Source organism: Melospiza melodia, chromosome 19, assembly GCF_035770615.1.
Source record: "Melospiza melodia melodia isolate bMelMel2 chromosome 19, bMelMel2.pri, whole genome shotgun sequence".
Classification (NCBI taxonomy): Eukaryota; Metazoa; Chordata; class Aves; order Passeriformes; family Passerellidae; genus Melospiza; species Melospiza melodia.
In genome coordinates this window covers 5,178,279-5,192,563 of record NC_086212.1, presented here as the reverse complement: position 1 = coordinate 5,192,563, position 14,285 = coordinate 5,178,279, and the positions used below count along the sequence as shown (strand labels likewise).

At 44.8% G+C, this 14,285-nt stretch overlaps 2 protein-coding genes across 2 annotated transcripts; one reads left to right on the top strand and one right to left on the bottom strand.

Moving 5' to 3' along the window:
* Positions 1-652: 652 nt before the first annotated feature.
* IFT52 (intraflagellar transport 52) lies at positions 653-9,545 on the top strand. Its single transcript, XM_063172182.1, has 13 exons — positions 653-843; positions 1,688-1,775; positions 2,028-2,157; positions 3,037-3,112; positions 3,199-3,270; positions 3,614-3,740; positions 4,340-4,426; positions 4,719-4,787; positions 5,511-5,665; positions 6,668-6,755; positions 7,904-8,012; positions 8,507-8,652; positions 9,231-9,545. The coding sequence occupies exons 1-13, from the start codon at positions 725-727 to the stop codon at positions 9,276-9,278; spliced, it is 1,314 nt and encodes a 437-aa protein (XP_063028252.1). The 5' UTR covers positions 653-724; the 3' UTR covers positions 9,279-9,545.
* A 2,556-nt stretch (positions 9,546-12,101) lies between these two features.
* Positions 12,102-12,875, bottom strand: LOC134427137 (uncharacterized). Its single transcript, XM_063172720.1, has one exon. It carries the CDS (start codon positions 12,873-12,875, stop codon positions 12,102-12,104), a length of 774 nt encoding a protein of 257 aa, XP_063028790.1.
* Between the last annotated feature and the right edge of the window lie 1,410 nt (positions 12,876-14,285).

The following is a 14,285-nucleotide window of genomic DNA, read 5'->3' as shown; positions in this document are numbered from 1 at the left end:
AAATATGACATTGTTTATATTAAAGTTGCAAACACTCATGTGCTTCTCTGGGTGTCCTGGATAAGAGGGGAAGGAGGGTGTGGGGCTGCATGCAGAAAGTGACTAACACTGCTGCGTTTAAATTAAAGAGGAATTCCCTAATTTAAGCTGATCACAGCATCATGGAAGGGTTGAGGATCTTAAAGGCCAGGGGCAGGGATACCTTCTACTGCTCTAAACCTCATCCAGCCGGGCCTTGGATACTTCCAGGGATCCAGGGGCAGCCACAGCTCCTCTGGCCGCCCTGTGCCAGGGCCTCCCTACCCTCACAGGGACGAACCTGCAGCTGTCAGGATTGGGATTTTTGACACAAGCAAAAATCAATGGCCCAGAAACGCAAAGAGGGGTTCAGGACAGCGGGACTGCGCCGAGCCCTGACAGGCGCGGACTGGGGCTCAGGAAGGGCGGGAGCGCACCGCCCTGTCCCCGCCCCGTCCCACCCCCCGCCCTCCGCAGTGGTTCCGTCCCGCCCCTTTCCTTGCCGGGGACTGGAGCGAACCATTGCGGCGACCTCTGCACTCGAGAGGGGGGGCAACGCCCCCCGCGCATGCGTCCGGCCGGAGCGTTGCTAGGGCGCGCGTGGTGACGGCGGCACGGCGGGGGCTCGTTGGGGACCCGCGGGCGGCCGGGGCGCTGGCGCTTGCCCGCTGCTCCCCGGAGCCCTCCGGCAGCCCCGGGGGAGCCTATGGAGAGCGGCCCGCGCAATGCCATAGTGTTCAACGCCTCCAAGGGCGAGAGCTTCACGCCGGCCGGCGGCTACAAGGCCCTGCGGAAAAGGCTGCGCGGCAGCTGGAAGGTGCTGAGGTGAGGGGCGGCTCTCGGGGCGCGGAGAGGCCCCGGCCGGTGTGTGTGGGCAGCCGAATGGCCTTTGGGGGTGTGTGGGCACCCGAGTGGCCTTTGGGGGTGTGTGGGCACCCGAGTGGCCTTTGGGGTGTTTGTCGTGAGCTGAGGTCGCTCTCTCGCGTTGATGGCGCCCTGTTGCATCTTCTGCCCCCGTGGGATGCTGTGCGTGGTTCTTGGGAGCTGCAGCTCACCTGGAGGAGATGGAGTGTGAGTTGTAAGGATGAGGCTCTTCATACAGGTTTGTGGGTCTGTAGATGGTACCGTTTATCTGATCACTGCAAAATACGGCATGAGCTGTTTGGGAGAGGATATCAGGGAAAGGTTCATCCCCAGAGGGTGCTGGCACTGCCCAGGCTCCCCAGGGAATGGGCACGGCCCTGAGGCTGCCAGGGATGCCCAGGGTGGGGCTGTCGGGGTGTCTGTGCAGGGACAGTCCCATGGGCTCAGTGGGTCCCTTCCACCTCATCTTATTCTTTGAAATGTGGCCAGACCAAAAAGAAGAAAAAGAAAAATAACAGGAAGCTCCTCAGGTGCAAAGTTTAATAGCAGCTGTGACAGCTTGCAGCAGTTCTGGATCTGGCACAGTCCCTTGTCAGAGGAGCATTGCTGTTTAGCTGGTTGGCATTTTTAAGGGTTATTTTTGCTCAAGTTGTCAACTTTAAACCCAGATAAAAGGATGTGAAGTGACTGAAGTGATTTGCTTTGTGTTCATTTGCAATTCCTTTATAAAAAAAAACAAGAGGAAAAAGTTGTGGATCAGGACTGTATCCAAGAATAATGTGTGTCTTTATTAATCTATTCATAGCTTAAAAGATGAGATCACTTCTGAGAGACTGTTTGGGGTGAAATTGTGGATTACAGCAGGACCAAGAGAGAAGTTCAGTGCTGATGAGGTAAGAAGTCAATAATTGTTTTCAAGTTAGTTATGTTTTAAAATTTGCTTAAGTAGAAAAGAACAAGGCAGAAGACTTTGCTGTAATGCTACTTTAAATCAGTTTATATACATTGGAATTTGAATGTTTTTCTTATAGGGCAAAGTTAAATGCAAGCAGTCAAAACAATTCCTCTCCCCTCATCTCAATATAACTTCATTCAGTTTTGTGTGCAGCTTCTCATGTTTGTTGATGATGTTTGTTGATTTCTAGTTTTCTGTTCTGAAGAAATTCCTGGAGGATGGTGGGGCCATCCTGGTGATGCTCAGAGAAGGTGGAGAGTCCCGGAATGGCACAAACATTAACTTCTTGTTAGAAGAATATGGGATCATTTTCAATAATGGTAATGGGACTCACTGCTACTTTTAGTCATCAATTTGAAAATTGAAAAGAGCAGGTTCAGCCTTTGTGGATACAAGCCAAGCAGATCTTTCTCACAAAGGATCTTTTGATCTAAAAGATTTTTTTCTTTAAATCTGCATGCACATGATGAGGTAATATTGAAGCACAGCAAAGGCTTTCCATGGACAGAGTGCATGGGCAACTTGGCCATTTCCATTCCTTTGCTGTAGTTGTTAGTTTTAATTTACTAAAAAAAAATAATTTTAGGGAAATTTCTTGGTTAAAAAGCCATTAATTTAGAACATTTTCCATATGTTTTAAAGTATTGAATCACTTAATGCTCACGCTGAATAAGAAGTGGCACTTTTCTTTAGCAGACCAATAAAATATATCACTCATTAGTTTTGTGCTGCCAATATGTAAAAAAAAACCCAACAACCCAAGGCAAGTGTGTGTCAATGTACATGAAATATTTGGGGCCTTTGGTGGCTTTTCTAGACCATGCCTTTTTTTACATCAATAGGACTCAATTAATCAAGTATTTGGAAGATGCATAAAAATAAAGTTGTAAAAGTTGATCCAGGCTGCTTTAACTGGATCATCTTTTTGTCTCTTTTGCTTTGCAGAAGATGGTGATGTGCTTAACTTTCTGTATTTTTTTTTTTGAATTTGCAAACATATTCCTATCCTAAATCTATTCTATCCAAAAGGAAACAATAGTAAAGGCTGATTTCAGTTTTGTGGTGTTAAAAGCATGACAGATTTGTGGTGTTCAAAGCAAACACCCAGGGAATCCAAGAGCTAAACTAGTTTTTCTTTGCTAAATCTAACACACTGATCAGCTGAGATGTCAATTTCTATATTTTTTTCTTTTTTCAAGATGCTGTAGTACGAAATGTGTATTACAAGTACCACCACCCAAAAGAAGCCCTAATCTCTGATGGAGTTTTGAACAGGTGAGTTTTGGGGTATGGGAATCTTCACAGTAAACTCTTGTAAACTGGATTGTTTTCAGTAAGGTTTGTTTTTCAATATCTTGTAGGGGAATCAGTGAAGCTGCAAAGAAAACAGTGCTGGAGACAGCAGATGAAGATGGAAGGGGCCATGACTCACAGTAAGTGTTTTCTCTGAGGAAACTGCTGTGAAAATGTGTAGAACACCTCAGAATTGGCAGGTTTGGGATTAGCAGCAGTACTCTGTGCTTATGGTGAGGTTTTCTAATGCATTTCTTATGTTCTTGTGCTTCTTAGGTTATATCTGGGAAGGAGAATCTGTTTAGTAGAGCTTGGTAACCTCTGAAGGAGCAGGAGGGATAGGTTTGGAAAGGAATTATTTGTCTGGTTCTCATGACCAGATCTTGTTTGCCTCTAGTCTGTGGGTTTCAGTTTGAGTTCTGTGAATCTGCCCAGCCTGCCTGGTGCATGCAGGTGCTTATGGAATTCCTGTATTTCCTGCAGAGCTCTCACCTTTGTTTACCCTTTTGGAGCCACACTGAATGTGATGAAGCCAGCAGTGGCAATCCTGTCCACAGGGTCTGTCTGCTTCCCACTCAACAGGCCTGTCCTGGCTTTCTATCAGCATGAGGTATGAGCTGCCTGGGGCCCTCCCTGCATTCCCCCTGCCCCACACAGAGACTGTGAGTGGATCTTTTGGGGCTACTTACAAACCCACCTCAGTTTTTGATGTATCTGCAAACTCCAGATGAGCCCACTGACTCCTGACTTTTTTTATGGTAAACTTTGCACAGGGCTCAGAGGAGAATTAATGAAGTGGTCAGCAAAGATTACATATTTTTGGTTGACTGGTGGATGTCTTTAATTCTTTAAAGTTTTAGGGTTTTCTCTGCTGTTTTACTAATAATTTATTAAATAAGATTATCCCCAACTCTGTAAGTACAGCATATTGAATTCCAAGGTTCTCACCTTGGAACCAGTAGATTTTTCATATATTATTTTACTCATCCAGCCCTGTTAATTTATAAAAATAAATTCAGAAATTTAATAATAAAGAGTTACAAGCACAAGATTGATATTGTTAATGAATGTGAACAAGTTAATGCAGTTTTTTACTATGTGGACAATGGAGTTTTTTACTATGTAGACAAGTAATGCAGTGCAATAACAATTGCCTCTAAAGCTGTGATTTGGAAGGAATTTTTGCTATATTGTATTCTTTCTTGGTAGAGTAAAGGTGGAAAGATGGCAGCCCTGGGATCTTCCCACATGTTCAGTGACCAGTATTTAGATAAAGAAGAAAATGGTAAGATCATGGTAAGTTGGAGTTTTTTGGTTTTTTGGGAGGTTTTTTTTTATCTTTAAAAACACCTTTTTGTATCTTCACAACATTTGTAAAGCACTCCAGGCTCAGCTTCATTTTAGAGCAAGACAGCTATGAAATGAATTCAGTATGGGAATTCTCAGCCAATACTAAGATATTCTTTGATTTATTATCTTATTTTTTTTTTTTGTGGTATGTTATTTAATAGACTTAATAGGAATATTTAAGCATAGAATGAGATTACTTGGGTCCTCCTGAAAGTAATTGAGTTTTGCCCTTCCCCAGGATGTGCTTTTCCAGTGGCTCACAACATCAGATATCCACTTAAACCAGATGGATATGGAGGACCCTGAGGTAAGAGAGATCCATCACAAGGAGGTAAAGAGCAGTGGGATCAGCACTGGTCTTGGCACACCCTGTGTTTATCACAGAGTGGTTAACAGCAGGATGGGTGCTGCTGTTGTTGCACCACCTTTATTCATGGCCTAAGATTGAGTAGAGAGATGGCTCAGGTGTAAAAATTCATGGTACCACTCAGCCTTAGATTGCTATTCATCATCACGTATAATTTGTGAAGGTCTCTTTCCAATTTGCCCATGTTTATGAGATGGACTGCTGCAGTGTGATGAGTTTGCACTTCACTCTGAGCCCTGAGACAAGAGGAATGTGCAGGAAGGAAAGGCAGATTTTCTGTGTGTGAGCAGGGATCAACCTGTGTGTCAGTTTTAGTTGTATACAAATGCTTTTTTTATTTGGAAATATCTTTTTGTGATTAAAATGTATACTCTGTGTGCTTAAAAACCAGCAGTTTGCACAGTTGATTAGTAAGCTGTCTGTTTTAAAGAATTAGCAGAAATGCAAATAGGATTGTTGTGTAGCTTTACAGCTGAGAGAAGAGGTGGCACAGTTACTGATCTAGTGAGCTGCACTGCAAAGGGCCAGAGTGAAAACAAAGAAAGAGTGAAATATTTATTTCTAACAGAGATTTTAGGTGAGATATGAGGTAGAAAGGGACAATAGGAATGGGTTGGCCATTTCAGATGCCAGGGGTGTGTGTCTGTATGTCTGTGTGCTCAGATTTCAGACTACACCGTGCTCCCAGACACGGCCGCGCTCTCCGAGCAGCTGCGAGTGTGCCTGCAGGAGGGAGATGAGAACCCCAGAGACTTCACAAAGCTCTTTGATACATCCCTTTATCAGCTGGACACAACTGCCCTCCCTTCAGTTATCAAGTCAGCAGCTGTAATTTTCTTATTACTTATTTATTTATTCCATTTGGTGTTCTGCATTTTCTGTTTGTGCTTAAACTGTGTCTCCTTAAGAGCAGGAAGGAATGAGCATGTTGAATATGGATGTACCAGAAAATAGATTTGTACAGTGTGGCAATGATGTTTTCTCTTGCTTCTTGTCTTAGCTGTAGTTTCTGGCCTTCTTTTCTCCTTTTTTTTCTGACTACATGAGATTCATTGATTTGATATTTTGAGAAATGTCTGCAGTGAAGTTGGGCACTTTCTGGAGTGGTAACTGAGAACTGCTCGTTTTTCCACTTTTGAATTACTTGGCATTTACTGGAAGCTGCATTTCAGTCACCTCTGCATTTCCCAATGATTGTGTTTTGAGGTTTATCAGCTGCTCAGTTTCACCAGTTTTTGTCACTCTCAGTTTTGTCCATCATAACTCCTCTGTTACCCAGATCATGTCTGAACACTTTGAGTAGTAGCAGCTTAACACAGATTCCATAAACTCCACTCTGCTGGGGACACTTTTTCTTCTTACTCTCTATTTCTTGTATTTTCACTAGGTGTGAATACACAGGATCTCCCTTCTGACCCCATGACAAATATTCTTTGAAAAATAACTTTTGGTTATTGACTTCCTTATAAACTTTTCTGAAATCTCAGGTCTGCTTGTTTTGTGCTGGATCACTTTTCCTTCATCTGTGTTCATCCTGCTAAAAGTCAATTGTAGAATTGAGCTGTGATTTTTTAGTCACCTTATATATCCACCTATCATCTTCCCCTGTCACAACTGTAATTTTCTTACTGTAGAAGTTAGTTATTACTGATCTGTAGTTTTCTGAGGTCCTTATAAAATTGACATCTCATTTTTTTGTGCTTTTACATTGCAAAACTTTGATGCTGATGTGTTCACAAAAATCCATCTCTATAGCCTGCTAGTGGAAATAGATGTGGTATCACTTTTTTCCTCATACTTGGAAATTTTCTGTGCTGCAGAGCTTATGAAGAGCTGAATATGAAACATGAACCCCTCCAACTCATTCAGCCTGAATTTGAGACTCCACTACCTGTGCTCCAGCCAGCTGTGAGTAATTTTCTTCCTTGTATATTACAGGGAGAACCCTTCCCCATGAAAGTTGGACTTGATAATCTTGGATGTCTGTTCCAACCTTAATGAGTCTCTATTTCATTTGTTTCATGCAGAGTCTCTGTATGTCATTTCCATGGTTCTGTAAAAGAAGTAGTGAGAAATGCTGTAGCAATAACTAATCACTTGGGAGCTGACTACACTGCAGGGACTATCTTTTAGGAAAGAGCACTCATTTACACTTCTAATTTATTAAAAGAGCTTCAAAATGTAGTGTGTGGTACCAAAACAGGATCCTTGTGTGGTGAGCCTTTGATGAGTAGCTGCTCCCAGTCCTGAGAGGTGGCTCAGCCTTCCCAGTGAAGATAGGATGTGGTATTTGAGAAAGCTGTGCTGGTGAAGGTACTGCACTGCCTGCTGCCAGGGAGGAGCCAGTCTGTGCTGCTCTGCCTCCATCTCCCAGATCCTCAGGGGAAGCAGAAAGTGGAGCTTTGGTCTTTTACAGCAGGAGCTGATCAAACTTTAACCAGCAATGTTTGGGCTGACAGCAACAACACAAGCTATGGGTGTGTCAAACTCACTTCAGAAGGCAGGAATCTCTCAGTATCTGAATTTTGGCACCATTGTTCCATCCTGCTTTACCCTGACCACTGAGAAAGCATCACTGGGATCCTTTAGAGCTTCAGGAGTGCAACTGAAAGTGGTGTCTCCTTCACTGCTTTTTAAAAACCCAAGTTCAGCTTGTGACATAAATGGTGCCTGCATGAAACAGAAATTCTCTGACCAGAATTGATGTCAGTATGTTTTCAGAGTGAGGTGTTAGGGCTAATTTAGTTCCTCAGCTCTCAGCCATCACCTGGATCTCATGGAGCAAAACTGAAACTGCAAATAAGAATGTCTAGTTGGGATGCTGGGTGATGATTCTGGCATACATGTGGCTAAATTCTTTTGGAACGTTCAGTTATTTTTACAACATAAAAATGGGATTTTCAAATGGTGCCACTTGGTTCCATGGCTTTGGAGTTGCTTTTGACTTTTTAAAGGGTTTCTTCAAATCCAATATAAGTTCAAAACTATTGTCTTAGAGATCTACAAAGTATAAGAAACATATGTGGCGATCAAGCATGCTGCTGTTTCTGTCCAAGGTTTTCCCACCTGCTTTCAAAGAATTGCCTCCTCCTGCTCTGGAGCTGTTTGACTTGGATGAAACATTTTCCTCAGAGAAAGCACGTCTTGCAGAGATCACAAACAAATGTAGGTGGAGCAGATTGTTTGCACATTTAAAATAAAAGTCCATTTTTTTCAGGGGAAAATTGTTATATTTAATTCTAATGCATGGACCTCATTTAGGAAAATCTACTGCCCTTATCCTGATCTAAGAAATTGAAAAGCTTTGGAAATTAATAGTGCGACTTTATGTACCATGAAATTATATTTTGTCTGTTACATGACATTTTATCATGCTTCTGCCTGCTATTTCCTATATTGTGCATAAATTGCTTTGTGCACTCTGGCTGATAAATTTCACATCCTTTTTATGCTTTGAAGTTAAAATGTTAAGATTATTCTAAACACATAAAGATGAGCAGTACTGGCTGCAGGAATACATCATGGCTGGTCCACTGAGCTTAGTGATGGGACTGACCCTCCCAGGATGCCAACAGCAAATGGAGATTCAGAGCAGGTTTTTGGCCAGCTGTTCCAGATGTGTGACACTCACCTGCCTTCTTCCCTGGGTGCTTGTTTAGGCACTGACGATGACCTGGAGTTCTACGTGCGGAAATGCGGCGACATCCTGGGAGTGACCAGTGAACTCCCAAAGGACAAGCAAGATGCCAAATATATCCTGGAGCACATCTTCTTCCAAGTGGTTGAGTTTAAGAAACTGAATCAGGTATTTTTAATAACAATTACAAGTGAGTAGTTGGTTGTAGCAGCAGTGAGGGTGGTGTGTCATTGTAGCAGCTACACTTGTCACAGGCAAGAGGTGATGTAAGACATTAGCTGTGCAATAAATGAGAGCAGTGAAGTGTGATCCAGAGTACTTATGGCTTTTAATCTCCATAAAACATGTACTGCTCAATTTATTAAGTCTCCCATTTATTTTAATTGGGGGATTAATACATGCAAGTGTAGTTTGTAATTGCAGCTAAATCCAGTTCATTGCTGGTGCCTGAGTGAGAGCAGGGAGTCCTCAGGAGTGTTCAGTGCTCTGGCCAGTGCTGCAGTGCAGAGGTGACCAGCATTGCTCCTCAGGGGCTGCACTGAAATGCAGCTGTGCTGAAAGAATTCTTCATAGCAAATTTAATACTTCAAAGTGTCTTTGGAGCATATTGGCAGAGCTGCAGTTTGTGCTAACAAGAATTGCCCGTTTCACATGTAATCTATTTAAGCCAAAAATCTTGCAGTTCTACCCTGTTTTTAAAGCTCTTTTTTCTTCTTTTTTTTTTCCTTCCTCTTCCCTTACTTAAGGAACATGATACTGACCCAAGTGAAGCTGGATTCCAGAACAGTACCTGAGACCTGGCTTTCCCCAGTTTGAGATAGATCTTTTAGGGAAAGTATATTTTTCCATTTTTAAAGTCTCTCTTCTCAGTGTATTGATTGGGACTGTCTCAGTAGTTCACTGGATGCTTGGATCATTTATGTATGGTAGTTCAGATAATTAATGCCTTCTAGGGAACTGCTTGTATTTCACAAGCACTTTCCAAAGAATTTCTTATTTTTCTACTTCTTTATTGAAACTGTAATTTTTTAATATATTAAAAAAATAATATACCATGAAAATGTGTTTTGGGTCCTTCTTTCTGGCTCCAGCATTTGTTTTCCTGTAGTTAAGTCTTTCTGTTGGTTCTCCTGGTGTACATGAAATCCTTAATTACACTGTGAGAAGGGTTGTCATTTTGGTTTGTGAACTGAGGACAAAAAATAGAGCCATAATTTTAACAGGAGCTGCTGAAAATACATTTATCACCCTGAGGCCAGCCTCCTTTTGTCTCTCTGCCAAAGAGAGCTAAGGAGAGGTGAGTTTGTTACTGTAGAAAGAAACATTTCTTCCAAGGGAGGGGAGGATTTGAAATTAAGCAATAATGACATTGTTGCAATTGCTGCCTCATAGCAGACTGGAGCTACAGAATTTTAAAAAGAGAGGACAGCACATGGGTGAAAACCTTAAGATGTAATGGATCATTATTAATAAACTGTGATACTGCACAGTAACTCATGAATATTTTTACTTCCATTTATTTGATATCTGGCTCACACCCTGAGGTAGTGAGTTCAGTAATGCACAGGAGTGGAAATCCAGGTTAAATTCATTGACCATGAAATGTTGAAGCTCAATGCACAGCAAAAATAGAGCCAGGGAGATCAGTGGTGAGAAGAAAAGATTTGTCAGCATCATCAACACCACACCTCTATTGCAAGGATATTTTTTTTATATTAACATGGTGAAATTGCATTATAAAGACTTTTTTGGCTGTCAGTCTGACACTCAAATTGTTAAATTCTTCCCCCACTCAGGCCTTCCGTGACTTCTGTGCTTTACCTTGCTCTGCCATGGTTTTTAAAATTTTGCAAAAAATCTGTTCATCTTTTTATTCTCCCCAAATATCTTTTATTTTACATTTCTTCATGCTTCACATAGCATCTTGGCACAAGCTTTTCTAAAGGAGGTGCCCCAAATCTCCTGATCAGTTGAGATGTGCTAATATAACATTAGCAGAAGTGCTTGTATCTCTTCCTCCACTGCAGCCATTCCCCTTTCACAGAAGCATGTTGGAAATTTTTCATTTATTCCTCTGTTTTCCTTTAAGGCCATGGTTGTGTTTGTCATCCAGAGCACTTTTTACAGTCCAGCTCCAGATTTACACAACAAGCTTAATCTCTTCTCCTGTGCAGTATCAATAGCAATCAGTCAGCCAGCACAGGCTGCAGCTGAACCAAGCCCCTGAGTGCTCCTCTTGCTAATTTTAGCTCTGGTTTGTACTCTGGGGTGTTTATACTTCAAACTGTAAATAACTTCTGTTTCCCAGCCCTGTTTCAAGTTGTTTTGTCACCCGTTCCTGATGTTGTAACATGGTTTAAAAGAAGCCATGTGAGCAGCCAGGGGATACAAGCAGCTCCTTGTTTTCTCGGTGTCTCTGAGGCCTCTCTGACAGCAGAAGAACAATTTTTTTCACTGAATTGATGGTTTTTTGCTAGTGTGGGATACATGTAGCTCATACCTCTCTTTCAGAGCTGTGCCTTTGGCCCTCTGGAAGTATTTAAACTTACTTTGTAACTAGAAACACTTTAGTCATGGGAGCATGATACATGTAAAATTTATGGCTGACTGACAGAATTTCTAAGGAATACAAGTAGGTGAGTGCTTTCAAGAGGTGAGGCGAGGCTAGGGGGAGCAGGTTGGGCACAGAGCTAGTGAGGGAGTTTATATATTAATGAAATTACTGCTGTGATTCATAAAAGTTGGTTACAAGCAACTCTTGCTGCTTTCTCTTTTTGTCTCTGTCCTCTCATGCAGCGTAACTGATTACCCCTTAATCTGCCCCTAAAAAAGGGGGACAGTACACTGGTTATTCAGCAAACCATAAATGTCCTGAAAAGTGATTTTAACAAGTTCCCCCTCCCTTTCTTTGCTGTAAGCTGGGACGGGAGAGGAACATCAGGATTGCGCGAATGGGGTGAGATCTAACAGGAGAGTGTGAAAAGTCTCAAATGGGTGGGTGCGATGGCCTGGACTCCTTTCCTTCCCGCCCCTTTCGCGGTGGCCGGGACAAGCAGTGACACCGTGCATGAGGCAGGCCGGGGGTGCCCGGGGGCCGCTCCCCGGCTGTGCTTTCCCGGTGCACCGGAGAGGGATCCGCAGCGCCCCCGCGCTCCCGGCGGGCAGCGCCGGCCCCACAGCCACGGCCCCGGGGCTGCAGCCGCGTCCCGCTGCCCCCTCTCCGCCGGGACCCGCCCCGAGCCCTCCGCCAGGTAACGGGGACGGGCGGGGCGAGGGATCGGGCACGGCCAGCTAGGAGGATTCTGCACCAGGCTGCGCCCTGTGGGGCTGTAGCAGCCCTGCGTGTTCAGGGGGAGGGCAGCGAGAGTCAGAGACCAGCGGCAGAGAGACGTTTGGATCTTTATTGTGCTCATACAAAACAGAGGGATCGGGGAGGAGGAGGAGCCAGCAAGGCTGCGGCTCTCGGGGGTGCCATGACCAGCCCAAACATTCCCCATCACCAGTGCGGACTCGGCCGCTCCAGGTGGGCAGATTTAGCTTGTCACCACTGCTGCCACCACCACTCAAGCCGCTGGCAGCACCTGCTCCTCCCAGGAGGGGGCAGGCACCCGGCAGCGTCACAGAGCATCGTGCAGAAACACAGGGACAGCGTCAGGGTCACTCGGCTGGCTCTCCGGGGTGGCAGACCTGCGGATCAGCGTGGAGTGCTTCTTGAAGGCACCAGGCCAAGCCAGAGGAATCACCACAGGGGTCTCCAGGGGTGATGTGTCTGGTTTGGAGCATCCCAGTAGGCATAACTCCTCAGTGCTGACATCGAGGGACATGCTGGTATCCATAAAGGATTTTATTGCTGAGATGTCCCACCTGGGTGCTGGCACTTTCCCAAGTGCTGAGACATCTCCAGGCAGCTCAGAGCTCTTGAAGAGCAGGCACTCCAGTGGTTTGGAGTTCTTGTCTTTCTTGCAAGGTGTCGAGGTGTTCTGTGATGCCACATTCATCAGGCAGCCATCTCTGCTGGGGTGCTCACAGGGCAAACCAGAGAGCTCAAATGTGGTCTGGCCACGGTGGGCCTTGCAGAAGCAGACAAGACTGAGGTCAGAGATGCTCTGGGTCAGGCTGTGCAGCTCAGTCTTCACACAGCTGCTCAGAGACTCCACCTGCTTGACAACACACAGAGAACTGCCACTTGCTGCGTTGTCCAAGTCCACAGGAAGCTCCCAGGTGTCTTGTCTGAGCTCCCAGGTGTCATGTTTGGAAGCACTGCCAGAGTCCCTGTAATAGCTCACAACAGGAGAAGAATAGCTATGGCTGGAGGAGCTGGCCAAGAACCCATTTTCCAGGATTTCCTTTCTGGTCAGAATGCTGGTACTGTGCCTCTGGGTGGACAGCATGGTGCAGAATCCAGCAGCTCTCTGGCTTGTGGAGAAAGATCAGGATAAACCTGTTACTGTTCAGTATAATTCACCAATGGATTACAGACTTACAGTAGCAGGACCACTCCTGGCAAAATCCTCTCTCAGTCTTGCAAGGAGCTGAGCAGGATCCAGGATGTGAAGGAGAGCATCCAGCCTATCACTCTTTTTAGGGTAAAACAGTTCCACCACAGCCTGTTAGTTGCTCAAAGGTTATTGTGGAGCCTCTCTAAAGTTGTATTTTATTTCACCTCAGCCTAGATATCACTACTCTTAGCTTTGTACAGGGGATAGAGGCATTTTATCCTCATTCCTGCAGTCAGAGGGCCAGTCACCCCAGCTAGAATTAAGTTCATTCGAGAAGGAGACACCAAAACCAAGCTCTGGCTAGGATGGGAGAGGTTGAGGGTCAGCTCTCATCTTACTTTAGGTCCTACACACAACAACCCTCATCTCCAGCTCCTTCCTGAAGGACTGGGTAGGCCAGGGAAGGGCATGGCTATACTCCAAACTCAGCTTAACTCTGACTGCATGTTTAACAGTGATAAATAGCTCCTAAATTTACTGTAATGGGGCTGTATAGCCAGTCTAGAAGGAAAGTCTTCTTTAAGAGAATAAACCCTGCTTTTTTCAGCATTTAGGAAATAAATGAAGGAATAAGAAAACAGAATAAATAGTACCTTCAGCTCCTGTGAAGACCCTTTGATGTTCTTGACCCTTCTCTACTCGTGTTACTTACAGCAGTTTTATAGTTCTGGTAATCAATTAACAGGCTGATTTCCTAATTAAGCTAATTTGGGAGAGGGAGGAGCTTCTGTTTGCCGTTTATTAAGCACAGGAGCAGTGAGAGTGGGTGATGGCTGATTGAAGGAGGTACTCTGTGGGCTGGCTTGTGGTTGTCCTCTCAGTGCGTCCCTAGTAAGGTGACACTTCAAGTCTTGCCTTGTGTTTTGTGAGCTGTTGATTAGGAATATCCATGTGTACAGACCTTACATTGATATAGACAGTATATGTTAATATTTGGGCAGTGCTGTCAAGCACGGGGTTGGATTGTTGTGGCTGTCCTGGGTAGGGCCAGGAGCTGGACTTTGATGATCTTTGAGGGTCCCCTCCAGCCTGGAATATTCTGTGGTTCTGTAACATGTGCGATGTTCCTGCCCTGTGTCCCTGCTTGGTGTCAGGGCTGGATGAGGGATGTCCTGGCTCGGTGTGCGGGTGGATGCGGGGTGTCAGGGCTGCATGTGGGGTGTCCTGGCTCGGTGTAAGCATGGACGCGGGTTGTCAGGGCTCGGTGTAGGGGTGGATACGGTGTGTCGGGGTCGATGCGGATGGTCCCGGCTCGGCGTAGGGGTGGATGCGGGTTGTCCCGGCTCGGTGTAGGGCTGGATG